Source organism: Pteronotus mesoamericanus, unplaced genomic scaffold, assembly GCF_021234165.1.
Source record: "Pteronotus mesoamericanus isolate MK-2021 breed Mesoamerican mustached bat unplaced genomic scaffold, CSHL_Meso_final scaffold_85, whole genome shotgun sequence".
Taxonomy (NCBI): domain Eukaryota; kingdom Metazoa; phylum Chordata; class Mammalia; order Chiroptera; family Mormoopidae; genus Pteronotus; species Pteronotus mesoamericanus.
The window spans coordinates 22,737,618-22,761,656 of record NW_026555329.1 but is presented as its reverse complement, the minus strand read 5'-3'; the positions used below and the strand labels follow the sequence as shown (position 1 = coordinate 22,761,656).

General features: G+C 40.7%; 1 protein-coding gene across 1 annotated transcript in view; it reads left to right on the top strand.

The window, feature by feature from the left end:
- The first annotated feature begins 14,015 nt into the window (after positions 1-14,015).
- The window catches only part of CDK14 (cyclin dependent kinase 14), a 537,382-nt gene continuing 527,358 nt past the window's right edge, over positions 14,016-24,039 (top strand). Inside the window, exons 1-2 of the mRNA XM_054564177.1 lie at positions 14,016-14,289; positions 21,018-21,049. Coding sequence (XP_054420152.1) covers positions 14,199-14,289; positions 21,018-21,049 — 123 coding nt within the window. The 5' untranslated portion in view covers positions 14,016-14,198. The remainder of the gene's footprint in view (positions 14,290-21,017; positions 21,050-24,039) is intronic.

The following is a 24,039-nucleotide window of genomic DNA, read 5'->3' as shown; positions in this document are numbered from 1 at the left end:
TAGATAGGTTAAGTTTGAAATATATAGTTTAGATTCAACTATATGGATATGTGAATGTGGAATTTACAGTTGGGGCATACACTTGGAAACTATCAGCAATAGATGGCACTTAAAGCCAAGGGAATGATCGAGGGCCCCTAAGGAGAGAGCAGATAAAGAGGAGACGCTGAGGAATCAGATGGACCAACATCTAGACTTGATAGTTACAAATATGCGAGAGAGAAGACAGAATAGGTAGCCCGTTGGACTGGTGGGGACCAGAGCATAGCATCATGGAAGTCAAGGGAAGAGTATTTCAGAGGGAGGCGCCAACTGTACTGCAGGGACTCCCAGAGCTCTGTAAGATGGGGACAGACAGGCTTCTGCATGCGGTCCCGTGGAGGCCTCACCCGCCCTCGATAAGAGCAATTTCACTGGGAGGAGGAAACCTAATTGCAATACTTTGAAGGATGACTGGGGGGTGAAGAAATGGAAACAGTTTTAGGCAACTTTTCTGAAAGATTTTGCTGTGAAGGGGAGTAGAGAAATTAGAGAAGGAAGAAAATGGGGGGGCCAAGGGAGGGAGGGGTGCGTGTGTGTGTGTGTGTGTGTGTGTGTGTGTGTGTGTGTGTGTGTTTGAAGATGGGAGACTTTTAAAGCTGTTTGTTTGCTGTTAGAGATGACCTAGTAAGATAGTCAATAGTGATATGCAGCAGAAAAGGGTTTGACAAAGGAATGAGCTCCTGGAGACAATTCCACATCAGGACACAAGGGTTGAGACTGAAAATCAGGAGTAAAGGCCTGTCATCTCCCTAACAGGAGAGAAAAGAGATGAGAGCATAAGTGAGTAGGCAAAAAAGCTGAGGACGCTTCTGTTTTCTCACTGTTATTCAAGACCTAGGGTAGAGTAATATAGGTATATCATCCCCGATAATACCAAAATCTTAAAATAATATTTTAGTGCTGTCATTTGTAAGTCAAAATATGATTTAATTTATAACATTGTGGGACTTTTCATAGATATAAATTCACAAAGAAAAACAACTTTCTTGGTCAGAACATGTGTGCACAATTTTTCACTATAAGTACATTCTAATCGACTATATTTAGAATTAAATAAAAAAGAACCAAGAGTATTCTATAATTATAGATATAATTACTGACATTTGAAATCTGCTTGGTTGAGTAAATCAGATAATTAGAATTTGTTAAATAGGCTGGGGTTCAAACCTATACAAGACTGAATACTTGGCACAGAGAAAAAATTTCGTGGCTAGAGAGCTACATTGTTAACCTGGGCCAGGTATTTCATAAATATGCTGTTTTGGTCATAAGCGAGGACTCAGTGGGGATGGAATGGGTGGGGAGGGAAACATTACACATGGCTCTATGCAATCTCATCACCACTGTTGGAAAAACAACACAAAACCACAACCAAGTTGGTAACATTATCTTTGGCCTATAAAGAATAGTACATTTTTTGGGCTGACTAATATCCTCAATAATTTATCTTGCTGTTACATAATGTGTTTCCTTAAGAAAACTCAGAGAGCCTCATACAAGTTGTCTCATTTGTCTTCATAATGTTCTGAAGCTGAGAGCAGTTGTTTAGGTCAGGGCTGTTCAGCAGGAATATGACACCACCACATCTGTAATATAAAATTTTCTAGTACTTCTCTGGCCAGGTATCTCAGTTTATTAGAGTGTTGTCCCAATATGCCACGTTTGCACGTTCTATCCCTAGCGAGGGCACATGCCAGAATCAACCAATGAATGCATAAATAAATGGAATAACAAATCAATGTTTCTCTCTCTCCCCCTCTCTTTCAAAACCAATAAATAAAAAAAAATTAAAAAAAATTTCTAGTACCTACATTAAAAAAGTAAAAAGAAATAGGTGAAACTAATTTGAATCTTGTATTGATTTAACACAATATCTCTAAAGGATTATGTCAACATATAGTAAATATTAAAAATTGGTTCATGAGATATATTACATGCCTTTTTGGTACCATGTTGTTGAAATCCAGGGTGCACTGAACACTTAGAGCAATCTCAGTTTGGACCAGCTGCATTTCAAGTGCTCAGAAGCCACATGGCGTCTAAGTTTTAGAGAATACTAGTAATGGAGATGGATGGTCCCAGAAGCCAAAGTCCAGGCTGTATTGCAAGGTAATATAATATGAGTCACAATTTGTCATTTTCCTGCTCAAGATCCTCCCACGACTTCCCATGATTCCTAGAACAACAGTTAAGCTCTTACCTCCGAGACTGAACATATCACTATGCCTCCGTTGCCAACTTTATGGTCTACCAATTTCCCTTCCTCATTCTGCGTCCACCGCCACGCTCACCCTTGCCTTAGTACCCTGGCACTTCCTCCTCGTCCAATCTGGAATGCATTTTCTCATGGCTCAATCTCTGCATCCATCCAAGTGTTTGCTGAAATGTCATCTCAGGAAGGCCTTTGACCTGAAATAGCATTCCTGCCTTACCAGTCCCCAGCTATTTGCCTGCTTTCTTAGTGATCACTACACTAGGCATTGAAAATGCACATGCATTTGTAAATTTGTTTACTGTCTATCTTCTGCACTAGCAAGTAAGTTCTGTGAGGTCAGGGGCATTGCTTCATGCATTGTTGGATCACCAGCACTGGGAATAGGACCTGGCACACAGCAGATTTGATGCATGGATGGCTGAAGGGTGTTATCTTTGGCAGATTGTTTAGAGCGTACCAGTGCAGTGTTTAAGAGCATACCCTCTGGAGTCAGACTCTTTGAGGTCAAATTTCAGCCTATCTGCTTTCTCTCTTTATTCCTTTGAGTAATTGCTTAACTTCTTTAAAACTTCAGCTTCCTCATCTAGAAAATCAGGGTGTTAATTATAGCATCTATTTCACAGAAATTATATTGCTTTGGGGATTAAATGAGAAAGTAGGTAAAGTACCTCATGTAGTATTTGGCTCATAATAAGCACTCAAGAAAATGTCCTCTTATTACTTTTGGTTAGACAGAGATTAAAATGGGTGCTGCGGCTCAGAGGTACTCCTCAACCTACCCCCTTACCCCACTCCAGAGACATAGCTTTTCTCGAGGTTACTGCCTCTCTGCCTCTCTGCCTCTCCAGTGAAAACGGTGCCTTCTCAGGCACCCTTTCAGCTCCATTGAATACTGTTGAGCACTCCCTTCCCTGACTTCCGCAGCACATTGGCCTCTGCGGGCTCCCTCTCATCCCCCTTGGCTGACTCCTCTTCCTTTTCCCTTGTTTACATTCCTTCAGGCTCTGCCTTTGATGCTGGCTGGTTACTCTTTGCCCACTTTCTGAGCAATCTCATCCACTCCCAAGACTTCGGTTGCCATTTTTTATGCTGCTGATTCCAAATCTACATCTCCAGCCCGACATTCCTGTCCTGAGCTCCAGGCCTGTATCTGCAATGGCCTCGTAGCCATTCCACTCGGATATTCCAACCTGAAATTAACCCATTTCCTCCAAACACACTCTGTATTAATGAATGGCACGTCATGTTACTGGAACAGCGAGTGGGGTCCTGCTGCCAGCTGCCACCTTCTAGACAAAATTCCAGAAGAGAGGTTTGGTGAAAAAAGGAAAGGAGTCTTTATTCAAAAGCTACACAATTTTGGAATAACAACTTTCCACGTGTATGTCACTTAAGCCTATCAACTAAGGCTGAAACCTTTAACTCTTTAGTTACAGCTTCAATCACTTAAGCCTATCAATTAAGGCTAATCTCTAATTTTTGTGTTCCCCTATCATTCCATCCTCCCTGCTAGTTTTTAATTATCTTATCTCTATAGGATTAGTTTACAAACTAAAACAACCTAAGATAAAAAAGCTACACAATTTTGGAAGAATGGCAGGCTTCTGCCTCGGAGCCCGTCCCCTCTAGAACACCCAAAGAATAACCCTACCAGCCTCTGCCAGGCCAGCCCGACCCTAGGCCGTGTCCCAAGTTCCTTCCCATCCAAAATACTGCCCTTCGGGAAATGCAAGCAGCTGCAGCACAGTCATGAAGACATCCTCGAGGAAGAGAACCAGAGAGCCAGTCTCTGCCCTCCTCTTATTTTCTATTTTTTTTTAAAACATGGTTTTATTTATTTATATGCCTTTATTTATTTATAGAGGGGGAGGGACAGAGCATGAGAGGGAAACATTGGTGTGCCAGAGATACATTGATCGGTTGCCTCTCACTTGCTCCAAACTGGGGACCTGGACTACAACCCAGGCATGTGCCCTGACTGGGAATCAAACCAGTGACCTTTCAGTTCGCAGGCCGGCACTCAATCCGCTGAGCCACATTTACACAGGTAAATGCTGAGGCTGTTTACCATTGCCTCAGGCAGTCTCCTCCTGCGGGCCCCTCCCCACGCCTACCCCTATGATCTGATGGGATCTCTCACTCACCCACCCGCTCATTTTCCAAACCAGGAAATGCAAAGTCAACCTTGAGTCTCTCCTCTTCTATTCCACAATACAGTCAATTAGAACATACTCACAAAACTGTCCACTTTTACCTACGTCTGTCACCATACTTGAATCCAGGCCAAAATCATTTTCTGTCTGGATTCCAGGCTAGATTAGCTAAATTTCCTAATAGATCCCCCTGTATCCATTCTTTGCTCCTCTAATTCTTCTCTATAAAGTAGAGTAATCTTAATAAAATGCAAATCTGATCTCACTATCCTATCATGCTTGGAGCCTAACTGCTTAGAGCTCCAAGGTGATGGGTAATTACCCATTGCTTTTAGGATAAAGTCAAATTTTGTGTACTTTGTTACAAACCAACAGAACAGCAGTCCTCCCCCTCTAACAGACCCTCTTCCACATCACTGCCCACAATTTCTTATGCTTTGACTCCCAAGAGGGAACCACTATCACCTATTTCACTTGACTCCTTTGGAATTATCTCCATATCTCTAAAGGAGATGTTTGCATTGCTATTTTTACTTTTTTTAAATTCTCACATGAGAATACATTAATTGATTTTAGAGAGAGAGAGAGAGAGAGAGAGAGAAATATCGAAGTGAGAGAAACATCGATTGGTTGCCTCTCGCATGTGCCCTGACTGGGGATCAAACCTGCAACCCAGGTATGTGCCCTGTCTGGGGATTGAACAAGCTACCTTTCGGTGAATGGGATGACGCTCCAACCAACTGAGCCACCTGGCCAGGGCTGCATTGCCTTTTTTTTTTTTTTTAATTCTGTGACCTCCAACTCTAGAAGAGGAAGATTTAGCTTATTTTCACCAAATCCTATGATGCCCACCACATATATGAACTTCCCTTCCTCATCTTCTCAGCATGCCCATGACTTAATTATATATTGAATTCAGTATTTGCACTGATATGACTATAAATGTTACTTGCAAGTGAGCCATAGACTATATTATCCTATTAACTTTTTTCTTTTCATGTACATCCTTTTTGTTTGTTTTGAATTAATAACTCTCCCATTTAACTTGTATTTTGTAACAAAGAGGCTTGACTCCATTTCTGATGTTTGACAGCTTTCAATTTCCACCCCTCTTTTTCCTACCTACTCCACATCAGGGCAAAGAAGATAAGAAGACCTGTGTAGGCATTCACCTCCAATAGCTGATGAGAATCTCGAATAGCGCAGACTCTAGCCCATGCTAGGGGAATTCCTCAATATTCTGACTCTATCCTTTAACTACAATGAAAGCCCCAAACCACCCCAGCCCTTTGCTCATTTTCTCATCTGACTCTTGTTGAGCTTTTTCTCTTCTGGGAACCCCAGCTTAGTGCTAGTACTAAATATACTTTATTTATGTTCCCCTGTGGATGCACTGTATCATGTTTCTAGACACCCAAATAAATCTGTGAGTGGACAACCATGCCCACTGCTGGGCAGACTGATCTATGAAGTCTCTATGTACCTGTCATTAATACATCCCCAAAGTGGCCCACCTCCAGCTTCGTAAATCTTCCCTCAACATGCTTTAAATACCAGTCATTTTATCCATGTCATTTTCTTTATGATCTTTCTCCCAGTGCCCCTGCCCTGCTCCATTCCACTGACTGGTTGATTTTGAGGCCTCCTTCAGAGCTGTGGGCTGAGCTTTCCCTTTCACCATCAACCTGCCTTTCGCATGTATGAGAACCCTATTTCCTGGATTCCATTTTCTCTTTTCTTATTTTGGTTGAACAAATCCTCTGAGAGCTTCCTGAAACATGGACCTGTGAGGTAATGTTTTTGACCTTTCACATCTGAAAAATCTATAGTCTACCCTCCCACTTAATTAAGACTTTGGCTGGGAAGTACAACATTGGAAATCATTTCCTTCTGCTATTTTCTAGCATCCAGTGTGGCTGTCAAGAAGTCTGAGGCTATCTATACGTGATTCTTTTTAGAATCCTGTTTTTCTTTTCTGAAAGTTTTTAGAATACGGGGTGGACAAAAGTAGGTGTACAGTTGTAATACAACTAATACAATAATTAATAAATAAACAATAAGATGTGTCAGCACAGATTTATTTTCAGCCATTGCCTTGGGAGCTCAGTAGGCAATTTGGAAAGTCACATCTTTTCATTCCTGGGAAATTTCTTGAATTATTTTCTTTGGTTATTTTTTTCCCTCCATTTTCTCTGTTCTCTTTTTCTGGAACTTCCATTATTCAGATATTGGACTTTCTGGACTAGTCTGTACCTCCCTCATCTTTTCATCTCTTCTCTTTGCACCTTTTTGTTTTACTTCCTGAGATTTTGCCAGCTTTATCAGTTTATTTTAAATCTTCACTGGAAATTTGCTTTTATACTATGATTATTATAATATCCAAGAGTTCATTTTTGCCCTCTGACTGCTACTTTTAAAAACATTTATACGGTCCTATTTTTGTGTAATAAGTGTAATATCTTCTCTATCTTTGAAAATATTCATAATAGGTTTTTCTTTTTTCTCCTGCATGGTTTTTTTTTCCCATTGCTTTTCTCGTTAGTTGGCTTTTGTTTCTATCTTTCTTAGTAGAATATTTTATCAATTGTCTGGATACCTTTGGCTGTCTGCCCATATTTAGGAGAGAGACACTAAAAAGTTTAGGACGAGCTCAATTTACATGGATGAGCCTGTCCACTGTGGGTGTCACTGTAGGGTGGCCTGTGGGGCAGAACTCTGAGAGGACAGTGAGGGAAGAAGGCAAGGTGTCTTGACTTTCAATTGTAAACTTCCAGTAGGCTGCCTCTCAGCCTTGCCAACCGTTGGCTTAGGATTCAGCTTTCTTGGGACTGACAAGTCAGTTACTCCTCAACTATAATTTTTCAACTTCTAAAAATTAGGTTGGTGATATTTCTTCTTTCATTATTTATGCATTTGTGAAACTATACTTAAAAAATCCATTCACTCTCGGGTAAGTGGGTTTTCAGGAGGAACAGAAACAATCATAAGTGTTGTCTGACTTTTCTAACAGGAATTAAAGCACACCCAGCCTGCACTGTATCTACCTTTGGCCCTTACTGAATTCACCAGCCTTATTTGACATTAATCCTAAACTCAGACCACTTCTCAGTTTCTCGAAAGCACCACGTTCTCCCTTTGCCATCTGGCCCCCATAGGTACTGATCCCTCTGAGGGGAGCTCCTACTGCTGTCCGGCAACCTCTATGGATCTTTCAGGCTTCAGCTGAGGTGTGATTGCTTGGGGAGAATGTCTCTTACCCTCAGATGAGGGCGAATTCCCGTTTCTGTAGGGCTTCTGAAGGACTCACTCCTTCCCTCATTTGACAATCACTAGCCTGTCAGCTCCATGTAGGCAGGTGCGGCGACTGTGCTCCGCCTTGTTCACTGCAGCAAACCCAGCTCGTAGCACAGTGCCTAGGACACAGCTGGTGCTCAAAGTGCATTTGGTGAATGAACAAATGGGGACAGTGAAGTTACTGGCTTATGATAAGAAAGTAGAGGTAGTACTGGAAACTGATCCTCTCAATTCTTTCTGTTCAACTATATTGGCCTATCCCTGTTTTCTTGGTTTGTAATTAGAAGACATCAAACATACTTGATTAAGAAAAGGAGAGAATGCCCTGGCTGATGTGGCTCAGTGGATTGAGTGCCGGCCTGCGAACTGAAAGGTCACTGCTTTGATTCCCAGTCAGGGCACATGCCTGGGTTGCAGGCTTCGTCCCTGGTCAATGTGTCTCTCGCACATTGATATTTCTCTCCCTGTCTCCCTTTCTTTTCCTCTCTCTAAAAATAAATAAATAAAATCTTAATAAAAAAACAAAGAAGAAGAAAATGATCCTTTAAATTTGTAGGTGGGTAGAACCAGGATAATCGTCTCTCTCTAGTTTATATAGGAGGAAGCAGAGAATTGGTGATGCTATATAGTTCATGAGAGAAGGTTCTAGAAATGAGAACTAATATTTTCAGGCTCCTAACCCTATTTTTATTCATTTATTTAGTTTTACTGTTTGAAACACACCTAGGATGTTACCGACCTAGGAGGTTTCCAACCTCACTGTCTTTTTTACTCCATGGGTATTTTTATGTTGTTCTCTATATCTGCCTTTTGTCAAAACCTACCATTATATTGCTATTTTAGGAAGTAAATCAGCAATTCTTTCTTGGTGGGGTTGTACAAGAATTATCCCAGAAGCTTCTTCAATTTATACGTGCCTCTTTCTCCTTCTGCCTCACCAGTTCCTGACTAGGAAGTTCTAGAGTAGTCCTTTGGAAATGCTCCCAAAGTGTTATACAATGAGTATTTGTACCCAAAACCATTCATACATTGAAACCTAACCCGCATTTGGAGGGTGTTTGGAAAACGATTAGGTTAGGAGGGTGAAGCTGCCATGAACGGGATCAATGCCCTTATGAAGAAGGCCGCACAGCGCCTCCTCACCCCTTCTGCCGTGTCAGGACTTGGGGAGAAGTTGACAATCCACAACTCTGAAGAGGGTTCTCATAAGAACTCAGCTGTGCTGGCACCCTGATCTGGGACTTCCAGCCTCCAGAGCTGTGAGAAATAAATGTCTGTTGTTTACAAGCCACTCAGTCTATGGTGTTCAGTTATAGCAACCCAAACAGACTAAAACACAAAGTAATTTTGATGTGACTCATCCTCATAGATGAGGAATATTGTATTAAATAGCAGTTATGGCCAAACTGCATTTTATTAATACATTACTGATGTATGCTACAATGGTTCAACAAGCGATAGTTTTAAAATGTTTAGTTCATTTACACTGGAGTAGAAATGAGTCTCTTTTTCAGAGTCAGTTGTTCATTTGCAATACCACTTTCAATTTCTTTTTGTAATGTAGGAAAAAGCAAAATTCAGTGCTGGAATTTAGTAGTTTTGATCCACTTATTAACCTGTTTGAATTTGGCCAATTTCTAGAACTCTGTCTTCGTCAGAATAGTTTCTATCTATACCATAAGGAAAACCATAATTTCACTCAAAGTATGGCAAAAGAAAAAAAATCCACACATCATGCTACAAAAAAATGTTTTATAAAAGAAAAGATTTTGGTAACCAAAACGTGTCTCAATCTAAAACTGGAAACTCTGGGGAGATCTTAGGGACAGCCTGGTGGCATCTCTAGGCACATTTCCTTGTGTAATATAGTGTAAGTTAGGTAGAAATTGGGGTAGATGTTTTCTCATACAAACTTCTATTATACAAATTATATAACAATGCATAACAGGAACGAGATGCCATTATAATATTTATCCATGCTTAATAGGAGAGGAGAATTTATGAGTATTTCAGTGTAAACTTTGACCCTGGCTGTTTTTCTTTAAACTATTCTGAGCTAATTTATGATTGACATCATATGGATATTTCAGCAACTTTGTTTTTCCTACAGTCATTTGCAAGTACATCAATTTACTTAGTTCATAGGTCTCTTGGAATATAAAATAAAAAATAGAATGACCTATAAGACAAATCTAGGTCTTATTCTTGAACAAGCCTAGAGGTGTGTGTCAGCAGGGAGTGATTTCTGTAAATGTTGAAAAGGATTCGAAATAGGAATGAGCAGACAATGAAAGGATGGCTGGTAGAAGAGGGTGGGGGAGAGATGAGGGGAGGCTGCATTCTTCTAAGTGTGAATACAATGGTTTAGAACATTTTCTGCAACTTCCCATTTGATTTTAATTTTCTCCTTGTCAAAAAATAAGAAGGAGGAGGAAGAACACTTAACACTGGACATTATCCAACAGCTGGAACATAAAAGCTGGTGACAGGCGTTTTGGATTCCGTGTCACGCACTGGGAACTTGGTGTAGGTCGCTTAACCCTGTGCTACTTCAGTTCCTGGATGTGTTCAAAACAGGAGGACACCATTTGATCGTAAAAATCATTACCTAGGGTGATTAGAGTTCTAAGAGGATATTTAATTATGTAGATTTCCACCACTCTAATAATGATACCCGAACTACATGTCTTAATCTTTAACTATCTATGCTTTGGATAAGTTCTAAAAATTTACATTAATAAACAAATGTTTCTCTCTTTAACTTCATTTTCCAAATCTGTTCTCCACATTCTTGTCATCCTTGTTTCACGGATTTTTTTTTTCCTGATAATATCTTTTTATATTGTGTCAGGTCAGTAAATCTGTCTCTACATTTGCTGGTACTTTAGATTCTAATCAAACCCCCTCTCTGTATTTTATCTTATTTAGATTAGGATTCATTCCCTTGAAATTTACTGCCAACATATTAGCCTGCAATTTTTCTTATATGGACAAAGTCCGTTTATTAAAAAAACACAATTTATATATTACATTTCACATAATTTTTTGTCTTCCTCATTTGTGTATTACTCTTTATTAATGTATCTACCTTTTAGTACATGAGCTAAAAGAGGAGCAACTTAACCATTCAACTTAGAATCAGAATTTTGCAGCTATGACTGGTCCTATAGTTCAAGTCCCTCATTTTAAAGATAAGAAAGTAGGTAAGTCACTTACTCATTTAAGGCCACAGCACACTTAGCAATAGAGTAGGGACAAGCACTCATGAACCTGGGTCTCCAGCTACTGTTCCTACTACTCCAGGCCTAATTAATACAAGTGCATGCTTTAATTGATGAATTTGATTGAGGTCAACCCATGCCGAGTAAGCCCTGAGGTAAGCTTATCTGTGTCCAGACACAGCACCTTTAATTCAGGCCAGACAAAACTCTAACCCTGTGAACCAGAAGTTCACAGTTCACATGGAGACTCGGCACTGATTCATCCTCCTACCGAAGATATGCGTGCTGCACCGATGCTGACAGTCATCCTGGTCTCTGAGGACAGCACATCGCTTCTCAGTGGCAGCGCTACATTCCACATTCATTTGATAACCATTTAATATACAGCTGCTATGAGACCTGGGTATTGGATCTTTTTTTTATCATACATAGGGTCCCTGCCTTCAGGAACCTTACAATTTAATATGAAGGCAAGTAAAATAACTATATAAAGAATTGAGTTGTATAACATTATAAACAAGTGTACATATTTTAAAAAACATCCACTTAATGATTTTCTCTTTTGTTATCATGCTTCCTTGCAAAATTAGGCATTTTAATATATAATCAACACAGGAAGCAGATAGGCATATTATGGAAAGTTGGTTATTCAAAATTGCCAAGGTTTACATGGTCCCTTATTACCAACTGCTTCTCCTGTTAGGGACACCATTGTAATTTGGTGAAGTATTTTTGGAGGTGAGAGAGCAGAAATTTGGACTGGGGTAGGTAAAAATAAATATTTTTTTATGTTTAAAATTAGTATTTCTATTATTATGAAAGCAATGTATTCTCTGGGTAAAACATTCAAATTATACTTAAAGGCATAAAGAAAGTCCAGAGAAAATGTTCTTTCTATTTTGGGTATGTATACTTAACAGTTTTCTGGCTTTTCCCCCCCAGAAATTCCCTATGCATACAGAAACATATATATTTTTGTTCCCACAAAAAGGTGCTTATGATAAATGTTTTTTCACTTACCCTAGATATATTTATACATTGATATATATTGACCTACCTCATTTTTACAAATGTTTGATTATACCTTTGTATGCATATACCATAATTTATTTAAGAAGAAGTTGACCTTTTAAAAAGTTGTAAATACTAAATACTGAGGAGGTTAAACAGAGGGAAAATATATATGTGTGTGTGTACATATACACACACACATATATATTCACACACACAGCTATTTTCAGAGTAAATAATAAAACAGCCACAGACATATACTAGTCAGGGGTTATTAAATGAATGACTATTTCTTTATCTTTGTCGACTCTTAGAACCCATCACTAATTTGATTGGTTGCTTTCATCTTCATTATTAGCTGCTGATAACTTTCTCCCTAACCTGAGGAAGTGGTAAAAGTGAAGCTTCTGTCCGAGGCCACACTTAGTGTTGTCTGTAATATCTAGATATGGTCGCCAGTAACCAACATCCCTGCATTTGAACTCCTATCGACTTCCTGACAATTCCCCACCCTCCAGGGCTCCCACTTGGCTTGACTTCCCGTCTTTTTATGAGTTGCAATCTATCAAGACCCTATAATACGCTCAGTGCTGAGAACAAATCTGTGTTCTACCTCACAATATAAGGAAGGCGGGGGGCTAGTTTTTGTTTTAAGATAAAGATCTATTAACAAAACACAAACTCCCCGAAACTTCCTTTAAACCAAACTGCATTGTCACATGTTCACAAGCTCTTATTGCACAGCCAGATGACTCAAGATTACTAAATTTCTATTCATAAGGAGTTTGCTGGCCCCAAATCAACACATTCAGGCCCTCCCCCATCTTCCTTCTCTCTCCCCTGGGAGACTGACATTTGGAGCCCTCCTTTTAGTAGAATGAAGATGATGTGTGTTTGCTGTCTGAACTGTTTGTTCCGGGATTTTAAGAAGCACCTCCTGCCCCCCTTTTAAAGTTCACTTTCTTTTTTTGAGGTGGGGGAAGAGGAGGTCAGAATCTTTTTGGCCTCTAAGTCTTCTAGTTTAGAAACATATTCCGAACATGGGAAATAGACTAAGGACTTCTGTTTGCTGCTTACTGTAGAACTGGGTATTCATGTCAGAAATCACTTACATCCACATTCCAATGGCTGTGGCTCAATGTGACTGGCGATGAAGGAAACAGCCATAGCCCTGCCTTGCGGGGTTACAGTTGAGGCCTCCGCTTTTGCCCTTGACTCTAAATGCTCTCACCTTTCCCTTTGCATCTTCCACTTCCCAGCTTCCTTGGCAAAATTAAGGGGGAAAAAAAAGTCACTGTTAGCCTGAGAGTGTCCTCGAGGCCTTTCCATTCCCCCGGCTGGGAGGCAGCGGTGGCAGCCACTTCCCTTACCCCCCGAGTCCGCGCTCTTTTCACACGCGTTCGTGGCAGGGAGAAAACCGCTCAGATAAGCGATCTACACTTCGTCCCCTTCCTTTCAGTGGCCTCTCCACAGCCCGAGACGGGGTCCCCAGTCGCGGCCCGCTCATAGCCCTGTGGGTTCTCGGCCCTCCGCGGGCCGGGGTCCGAGCCCTTCAGCGAGGGCGGGGCTGCAGGGCCGGGGGAGGAGCGCGGGGGTGGCCTGGAGGGGGCGCCGCAGGGGCGCCAGCGGGCCAGGGAGGGCCGCAGAGGACGCGGGCTCCTAGCTGGGAGTCGAGGTTGAGCCTGGGTCCGTCGCCGAAGGGAAGGGGGGTGAGGGCGGCGGCGGCGGCGGCAGCGGCGGCGGCGGGAGGGGCGGTGAAGGCGGGGCGGGCAGCAGTTCTACGCCGCGGCTCTTTCTCTCGAGCTCCCGAAACTCGGGGCTGGGAACTTCTCCCGGTCCTAACCCCGCGCCCTCGGCTACCCCAGGCTCCCGCACCTGGTCCCCGGCCCGTCCGTGGCCCGCCCCCGCTCCGCTCCGCCTCCGGCCGCACCGCCCCCCACTGCCGGCTGCGCTGCTCTGCGTTACAAAGGAGGGAAAAATGAGCCGGGCGGCGGCGGCGGTGCGGCGCGGAGCCACCACGGCCGCGGCGATCGTGGCCGCCCCCGGCACCACGTAGAACGCCCCCGCCCGCCCAGCGGTGGCACAGGCCTGAGCCGAGCCTGCAGCTCGCCGCTCGTCTCCCGAGCCCTGCGCTTCGCCTCCCGGCCGGAGGAGGAGGTGGAGGAGGAGGAGGCACCGCCTTCCCCGCGCCGCGCTCTCGCCGTTGTCTGCGCTCCGCTCTGGACCAGTTTGGGGAAGTTGCCGTGGCTCCTTGTCGCCCAGATGTGCGACCTCATTGAACCGCAACCGGCCGAGAAGATCGGCAAGATGAAGAAGTTGCGGAGAACTTTGTCGGAGAGTTTCAGTCGCATCGGTGAGTGGCGCGCTGCCCGGGACAGCTAACCCCGCGCCCCCGCGTCCGCTCGTTCGGCCCCGCGCTTCTGGCACCAGCAATGCAGCGGCCACCCGGGGCTCCCGTGGGGTGCGCTGAGCTGCGCGCGGACGGTGGAGGGAACAGTGCCCGGGACCTGGGGGTGGGGGGTGAAGACGGAAAGGAGAGACACCCCCTTCCTTCAGGATGTGAGGTTTCATTTGTGGATGATCTTAAGCCTACAATTTGGGTTTTCGGTCCTCGCCACTACCGCTCGGGCTTTCGCTCCCGCGGGGGACAGGCGAAGGGACGCCCCGGCTCCAGCCGCACACGGGACTCTGCGCCCGCGTGGGCCAATTGTTATTTTTTTCCGCTCGGTCTTTGGTATTGGGTGTTTAGTCAATAATTTAGCTTTGGCAGTTGGCGAAACGTTGAGTTGTGCCTTCGTATTGTTTAACACAGCTAACCTAAAGAGAAGTGGGACAGATACCTTGGGACCTTTTGTTCGGTACTTCAGGTCCTCGAAAGCGAGATTTGGGTGTTCAGTCCCGAGGTCTCTGAATTTTTCCATTTGCTGCAGAGAAATGCGCGCTGTGAACTTGTCGGGACATTTAGGAATATCTTCCAAACTTCTTCCGTTTATTAGAGCTCCGAGGCTATTGTCTTTAAATCAACCAACCAACCAACTGACCAACAAAAAACGTCCGAGAAATGTTTAGGACGTTTAAGAATAAATCCATGTGACAGATTATAGCAGGGTGACAACAGTGTCACGTGGGGTAGGTTTGCTATATTTCTAGGGTTGGCTTTAGAAAACCCTTTTAAACCTTAAGACAGTGGCTACCACCTTTAACATAACTTTGATTTACACAGATAACTGCTCTCAGCCAGAAAATCATGCTAGCACTAAAAATAACCTCTTAGAGCCCCTAAGAAGGCTTCTACCTTTTGTTTCATTTGTTTAACCTGTCATCATCGTTAATGAGGGTGTTAATGGAAATTAAGTAAAAGGTGCCCAATTCTTTAAAATAAAACCCTGACGTGCTTATGTGAATTGTAGTCATCCTTCTATCCATTTATTTAAAAATCGTTATATAAGTGCATTGGAAAATATGCAAACTTTCTTCAAGTAAAAGGAAACATGGATCAACGTTTAGTTTTCTTTGTTGTCTTTTAACTTAAAATTTTGTATTGGGGTACAAAATCTTACCCAAGATGATTGTAAAGTTATGGAATGAAACCAATATTTAGTCACTTTTACAGGTTAGAAATGCATATTAATAATCTGTACATTCAAATGAAGTTTTAAACCAAGAAGAGTGAAAGAGAAAGGTGTTGAGTTGGTGTTTATTACTAAGGAGGATGTTTCAGGCCCCCTCACCCCACCCATCGCAGAGGCGGTTCTGGAGTCCATTAAGCCCTGTCCTGAAACACATTTACTGTATATTTACTAATGCTAATGACTCTGCTGGAGCACTTCCAGTTTTGTGTTAAATAATTCATTGCACTTGAATCTCAGTAAGAAACCAAGAACATTAATATAAAAAATCCTTATGTTTAAATAATTTCAAGAATCTGATCGGCAATCAGTAAAATTTGGATTAACTACAGCACTGTCAAATGGGGTGTTATAGTTAATTGGACGTACTAGCTTCCTGAGAGTTAGTGCTGTGGAACTCCTTTTGATTTTGACTCTTGTTAAAATGTCTTCTAAGATCTATTAGATTTTACTTCCTCCTAGAAACAGTACAGTAAATGTAACTGATTATTGTGTGGATGAGGATCTTCATTCTGAATAGCAAATCTCATTCTGGAATACTGTGAAAAGGAGATAAAGATATTTAAAGTGATTATGATTGAATACTAAGCTCAAGGCATTTATTAGAAGTAGCATTACAGAAAAATTAATCTTTGTTATCTATGTATTTTGTTGATGTTTTGTTTGCAAAATAAAAAAATCAATGAAATAAATGTGCCTATTTAAGGGTTTTTAGGGTCCTGGAGGCTGTTGAATTGAGGTTTTACAATGAGATTATATAGTGCATAGATAAGGGTGTTGTGGACCATGTGTCAGACAGACTGGGGATTTCTGGAGTTTCCACTTGGAGGTGAGTGACCTTGGACAGGTCCCTCAACTTCTGAGCTTCAGTTTTTGTTTTTGTTTTTTTAATGTACAAACCAATTTTGTTGTTGGCATTTAGTGAAATAAGACACATAAGATTTTGTGTGGTATGTAATAAAGACTCAATAGATGATCATAAGATGTTATCATTATTAGTGATTGCATATTTCATCACACCGACATAATTATCTTCTAAGTGGAAAGCAAGATAAGTAAGGGAAGAAGTGGTCGCTGACCTTACAGTGCAGCCAGGCTGAAAACAGGAGAGGTTTTAGAGTTGAGCTGGTCTGGATGTAACCCATTTTTCTCTGCTTGCTGTGCACCATGGGGATCTAGCAGAATTTCCCTAAACCACAGAGGTCTCAGTTGTAAAATTTTTTAAGGTTGTCATGAAGAATAAATCAGATATAATACATAAAATATCTAGTGTAATATTTTTCACATGGTGGAAATCATTACTGGAGGCTTATGATTCTGTCCAATTTTTTAATGTTTATCCCCATCTTCCTCCTTTCTTCATTGGTTCTTCATGAGGAGATCAAAGAGTAAATACTTGTTCCTGCTGAATAATCTAACATTACAACATATTCATTCCGTTTAACGAATATGTGATGTGTTTGAAAATAAACATACTGACTTTATTTCCCTTTTTTAGTGTGACTCAAAAGTGTAGCTTGTTGTACGAGTATGAAAAAAATGTACAGTATTATGGTTGAGCTATAAGAAAGTAGTAATTGTTCATCTAAAGAAAATAAAGACAATTTTTGAAAGTATGCGATACCTAATTGACGTTTATTAATTCTGACTGTATAAAAGTGACAGTGCTAATGTGTAATTTATTCCTACACGAAAGCTCATGCCAACTTGATCACTGCCCACTTCAAATGCAGCTGATCTGAGATTACTGTATTATAGAGGGTCCAATAAAACACATAGGCTTTCAAGCCAGAGCGCTGTAATTTATGACCTCTGCCAAGGAATGACCATTATACAGCTGTGGTTCTTTTACCAGGTGGGGGTAATTGAATTTCAAAGTCATCCACTGATTCCAGTAGTAGTTATGATTTCCTGTTAAATATAATGTCAGTGTGTTGACTTATTTAGGAATTACTATAGTTGCCTCACTTTTAAAAAATTTAAGTTAACATAAACAAAGACAAAAGGGAATTTGTTAATTAATTGCTCAAAAAGTTTATATTAAAACCTATTTCCTCTTTTCTTTCTTTTTTATTTTTGAATATCAGCCTAGGAGGAGAAAATCTTTCTGTAATAGCTGGTGTAAGATTAAGGTCAAACTGACATTTCTTCATATTCATGTGAATGCATTTCTTCACCCTTATTTGGATTTTCTCCGAGAGGAAGGTAGTTTATACTCTGTGATATTTGAGATGAAACCCAGGTATACTATTTCTTTAAAAGAGTTTTTGCGAGAACTGAGTAAAAGGAAGAGTCTGTGGTTACAATGAATTTTTGGGTTTGTTACCTAGTGCTGTGTGTAATTCTAGCGTCCAGTTGTCATTTGATAAGTCCATTCTGTCAGAAAAGAGGAATGTAAGGTTAAAGGGTCAGATAAAATTTAACTGTTGTACCTCTCCCAATGTAGTTTCAAAAGATTTTAATTTGAAAACTATGAAATGGAATTCATATCTAGTATCCTTTCATAAGAGAGAATAGTGTATGGTTTTCGTATGTCAAAACTTTTGAGTGCCTCAAAATGTAAGGTGTTATCTTTTTGCCATTGAGATATACTCGTATAACTCATTAATTCAACAAATATTGAGTATCTCCTATGTTCTAGATATTGCTCTAGCTTTCAAATTCAGTGACCGTTCTTACTGGTCCTTGTCCTCAGGACCTTGAGACAAGACAGGCCAATGAATGGGCATTGGCAATATGTGTAGAGTGAAGAACGCTGCCTTGAAGATGAGCATACTTTGCAACTGGAGAACATAGGAGAACATAAACACCACTTTAGTCTTGGTGAGATCGGGGAAAGCTTTTCAGAGGAAGCAATGTCTGAGCAGAGGACTGACTAGAATATCTGACTATCTTAAATGGCTTAATACATGCCTCCTTGTGAACCCAGAAACATGTAATGTGTGTATTATTCCATGGTGTCCTTGAAGGCAATTGTGGGCTTACATTTACGTGAAAGATTAATGACAGTCATGGAATGTAATCAATAGTGAGATGTTTTGTGTTTGTTTAGGTCATTAGTGACCTAAATGTCACTGAAATGACATCTTTAATTCGCCTTTGTTGTTACTATGAATTGTTATTCAGAGCAAGGATTCAGTATTTAGAAGAAACTGTGTAAGGTGTCAGTCTAGCAATGAAGAGTTTCAATGAAGTGATAGACTTCTTGGTCTTAAAACATTTCCCACTGTAGTATCCAGGGCTTGGGGAGAGCATAGTGTGCAGGGGAGAGAGAACCTGGCTTTCTGCATCCCCCTCTTCTGTTTCCTCATTTTCTTTCTACTTACAGACCCCACTCCTTTATCCAGAATGTTGGAGGAATTGGCAGGTCTTAAGAGGCAAGAGGAAAATAGTCCACTCTGGGTGTCGAAGACATTCTCATTTTCTGCTTTATTCATCTCTCAACTTCAGGGTCTTCATTCTGTATTTGCAGTTCTCTAAGGGGTAGTATCAGCTGTGGTTCTTATTGGATGCTTTGCTTAAGAAAAACCATGGCTAAATTTCCAGAACTTTTATCATGCCCCAAATAAATATAGTTAAGAGTTTGTATTGTGAATTACAAACTTGCTGCAGTTTGTATCTTATATGGTAGCCACATAATGTTTTCCATTAATCTTTGTTAATATGTTTGGTATGAAGCTACCAAACATATTGTACCAATCTTTGTTAATATGTTTGGTACAATAATTGACTTTGTATTTGGAGTCAATGAGCTCCAATAATCATTTCTAATTCCAGAAAAAAATGTTTTTTTTTTTTAAAAGATGGACCCCCACTTGTCTATGTTTACATAGGTCATTAATATTTTATAAAGGAATCATTAGTCAAATATGTTAATTAAAGGATGCCTTGGTTTGAAGTGAGGGGTATAGTCCGGTAACTAGTGTTGACTGGTATTTAAAGAAAGCCTTTGAGATTAGAAGTTTTACATTCTGAATTAAAATTTAATGCTTAAGAATTAACACTAACCATCAAGAACCTCTAGGATCTTATATACTGGGTATGGCAAAAGTAGGTTTACAGTTGTACAAAAAATAATACAATAATTAATAAATAATAATATAAGAATAAATTGTTTCATGTATTCACAACATAAACCTACATTTACCCCATCCTGTATTTCTATCAAAATAGCTTATTTTAGATTTAATGTAAATTTAGTAAAGTACATAATAAAATGTATAATTGAATGTGAGAAAAGGCTATCTTTTAATATTCCATTCAGAATAAATTGTTCTCAAATAAAGAGAGTAGAGAAATCTATTACAGGTCAGTTTCTTAGGCAAAAGGAAAAGGCTAAGAATTAAACTTACAGAAACGTTTTATCTCTCTCAACCTGCCCTCACCACAACCACATACTTACTGATGTTAAAAAAACAACAACAAATTTATAGTACGAAACAGAAAAAAGTTACCTTCTTAAGACTGTTAGACTATATAATATAAACTTTGATATGGTAACTTCAGTTTAGGCACATGACTTCTCTCAGAGCTTAATTGCCAAAATAATTTGCTTTCCATTGCTTTTGTCGGAACATGGCTTTCCAAGTAAGAGACACCCAGGTACTACTATGTCGAATGAAACCAGCCAGTGTGTAGACCAGTAAACACCTAAGCACAATTCCATAAATTTGAAACATTTTTCCAATTAGTGGTTTCAGCTAAATTAGCTACTTTGTGTATTACCTTAGTATGAAACATTCTGAGTAATTGTAGGATTTAAGGAACTAGGTGTTTGCCAGCTATTTGTGAAATACTTCTCTTTCTCTTTTTCAGTTCTGAAGCCATGTATATTTAAAATAAATTTTAAGTATTCACTAGTTCCTATCGATATTCTGAATGTATTGTTTCCTGTGTTCATACTTTGTTACAAAATTTCTCAAGTTAAAATGTTTGAATTATGTCTCTGCAATGCTTATTGTACGCTTGGTCTTTCATTACTGCACTTAAACTTTTCTCATATGAAAATTTCATTTAGGGCGCTGTGCAGAGTGGGTATCATCCTATCAATCAATCGGTTTGAGAGGACCATATACCATGCATAATAGTATATGCTCAACAACCAGAAGTTCAAGGGGAATTTCTTTAATATTACTTTTTGATTCTTTCATTTTAACATTTTCCTACTAAATTAGAGATGGGGAACGATATGCATACTTCTTTTCCCTACTTGGGAGGACAGTATCTTTTACATATTTATGAGAGTGTTTCACAAAGATGCATGCTGGGCAATTCTCTCATTTGCAGTTTTCATCCTTGTATCATAACATTGTTATTCAGGTTGGGGTACACTTTTACTTTCTGAAATGAAAACACTTTTGCTTTGGTATTCTTTCTGTTTTCTAAAACTTAGATACTTGGCCTCCTTGAGATGTTTCACAATAACTGTTTCCTTTCCCTTTTTATTTTATAGCTTTGAAGAAAGACGACACCACCTTTGATGAGGTAGGTTCAATTTCTTTATCTAATGTTAGATGTATTTAATTACTGTGAGGTAAAGTTAATAGGTGCCAACTTCGCACTTAGAAACAGAAAAAAAAACAACCTTAAAAAAACCCCACAAGGGATGATGTCTCTTTAGTTACATTATATTATTTTCCGATTTTAAATAATTAGTCAAGTGAATGAACAGAAAGAATGTCCTTTTAAATTAACAAACACACAAAGGACACTGCAGGCCTTGGTGGTGTTGCGTTCTCCACGGAGGCAGGGCCACCCGGCCCACGGTGATGTGCACGCTTAGGACCGGCCTGGAGCCTGGGGGAGCAGGACTCCACGGCTCCCTTGCAGGCCCTCCCTCTGGCCCAGGGTGTGATGCGGTGTTGACGCCACGGATTGTCTGTCAGACTCCCAAAGGAGGAGCTGACTTTTCCTGTTCTAGTTTTCCTATTCTTTGTATATCAGATCTGTCTTTATCTACCTGCTACAAAGTAGCCAAAAAACCTGTTCAAGTCAGGCAGAGGTAATTAATAGCATTGTGAATGTGATTTTTTCAATTGTGCTCTTTCCTGAGTTTCTTCTGTATCAGTGGGAGTCACCAGAGAAATAACGTGTTTACAGAACCCTCTCAAGAGTGCGATAAAGTGGTGTTTCTCTGTGGCCATCCAAAGCCACAGTAATTGATCTGTGTTGTAAACTGGGCCACACATGTATACATATATATGGCGTGTTTATATACGAACACAGATGTATCTATGCAGTGTGCTTATCCTGAAGCCTAATGAAAGCAGAGATTAGTTTGGTGTGGTCGTTTAACAGCTGTGGAATCCATGAACTATGCTACCTGTCATCCCTTTGCTGTAGTGCTTCAGAGGGGAAAGGGCATTTGTGCTCATGGAAAGTCCCCTTGCCTGTGTGGCTGGCTGTGTGCAGGGCAGGACCATTCAGGGAGAACCCGCTCAGACCGGGATTTCTGGATGGGGCCAGCGTCATTTGGCTCTCACGCTCTGCTGCTTTGTGGGCTGCACCTGTTCATTTTTCCGGGCCCAGCTCTGCAAAGCTGTGTGTCCCTGGACTTCAAAGCAACTGCCCCTGCCAGCATTCCTGAAACATCCTATGAAACTTAGTTACTTTAGACCTGAAGTGATAGGGGAACCTTTTCTTGCCCATCTGTAGCAGGTAATAATGTTTTTCTCTAAACCTGTATTTCTGGAATTTTGATGGTGTTATGGAGATGTTGTTAGGAGAGTATTTTCTTTCTCCTCAGAAGAAAACCAATGTGAGAATACTGGGCACCTTTTCTCTCTTTATAAAGAAAAGTCTCCCTTCTAATTATGGAGGTAACTTAAGCTCACATAAAAAAGAAAAATAAACAAAAGGAGAAAGAAAAATTTGTCCAAATCCTATTATCCCATCACAACCACTGTTGAAAGTTCTTGCTTCTTTCCTCATGTTAAAAAGCAAGCAAAAAAGCCACAGTCCATATATTATATCCTGCTTTTTTCCTCCTAACCTGTAACAAACGTTATGTTCCTCTGTTTTTACAGATGACTCCTAATCATCATTAGGAAAGTAAAAAAACCTCTTGTCTTGTGTAAATATCATTGTGTATGATTGTACGTCATTGCTGTCCTGTGGCTGTGACATGTGGCTTTCAAAATAACATGAGGCTGGCGCCTAGATGACAGTCAACGATGTATACTTCAAACCCCTAACTACCCACCCACCCTCCGTTACCCTGGAACCGCTGCACACTTGACGTCTGGTTTTTGTAATTTTGAGGAGAAATTATCGTTAGCTTTTACAAAGTGTTTTCCTCCCTCTGTACCACAAGAGACTGGTTAAATACCTCAAATCAGTAGATCTCAAAATGCTCCCCCTGGAAGAGACATTGGAGGTCGCGTGGCCCATTTCATCATTTCACAGATGAAGAGATTGAGGTCCCGAGGAGCCAGGTAGTTTCCAGCTCCTCAGGGGAAGACCCAGGTGCTGGACCCTGGAGGCTGCGGCAGTAAGAGCATGCCTGCGTAGAAACGAACCCTAGCTCCGTCTCCCTCTCAAGAGCAACTGACTGACTCTTTCCAAACCTGGTATAAAATTGCTGTGAGGATTAAATAAACTCGGTTAACAAAGGTTCCAGAATAGTGATGGGTGCATAGGAAATGTCTCTGAATTGATATTGTCATTGTCCTTGTCTTCCTCCTCCTCCACAGTGATGCTCTCAGCATGATGTCCACCTTTTCGAGTTGGAAGGGCTACCAGGAGGATGAAGGATTCAGTCTAAAATTAAGAAATAGGGCAATAGGGCTATCAGGAGAGTTACTTTCAAATATTCCTCTAAAATTCCACCTCAGGCTTTTTTTTTGGGTGATTTGCACAGTAATTAAAACTGTGAAAATATTGTCTGAAACCTACCATGTTTCAGGTTCCTTCAGAGGATGACTGCATTCAGCTTTGTAATGTCCCTTGGGTGTCTGGAATGTGGCTAACATTCAATCACTGTTGAATAAGAGTAAATAACTCTTGCCAGTAAGAAGAGTGTTGAACTGAACGTCAGACAAAGTGAATTCTCGTTTGCCAGTTCCTACCTGTTGGGGGAAATCATTCAGTTTCACCAGAGCTCAATTCTACTTTGTAAAACCAATCAGTTAAGACTGTGATCTTCAGGTTGCTTTCTATGCTTCGGTGTATGATAGAATCCTATGTAACAATCAACGTAAAATTATGATTTTACTAAGATCAGAAAAGAGTACCAGACCTGAGATTATATAAATGGGAACTCACTGATTTCTTTTAAGATCACGTTCAGATTATGGTGATAGAAGCTTTCTTGAACTTGTTTTGTGGTCTTCCTCTCAAAGTTGGGGGAACTCTACAGTGTGTTGGAATTCAATCAGGAGTTGAGTCTTAACACTGGGGCCTGGGTCAGCTTCTTAGACAGGCAGAGAAGGGTGGCTCCTTTCTCCCTTCCAGTCTTTGTGAGCTGGAGAGCTCCC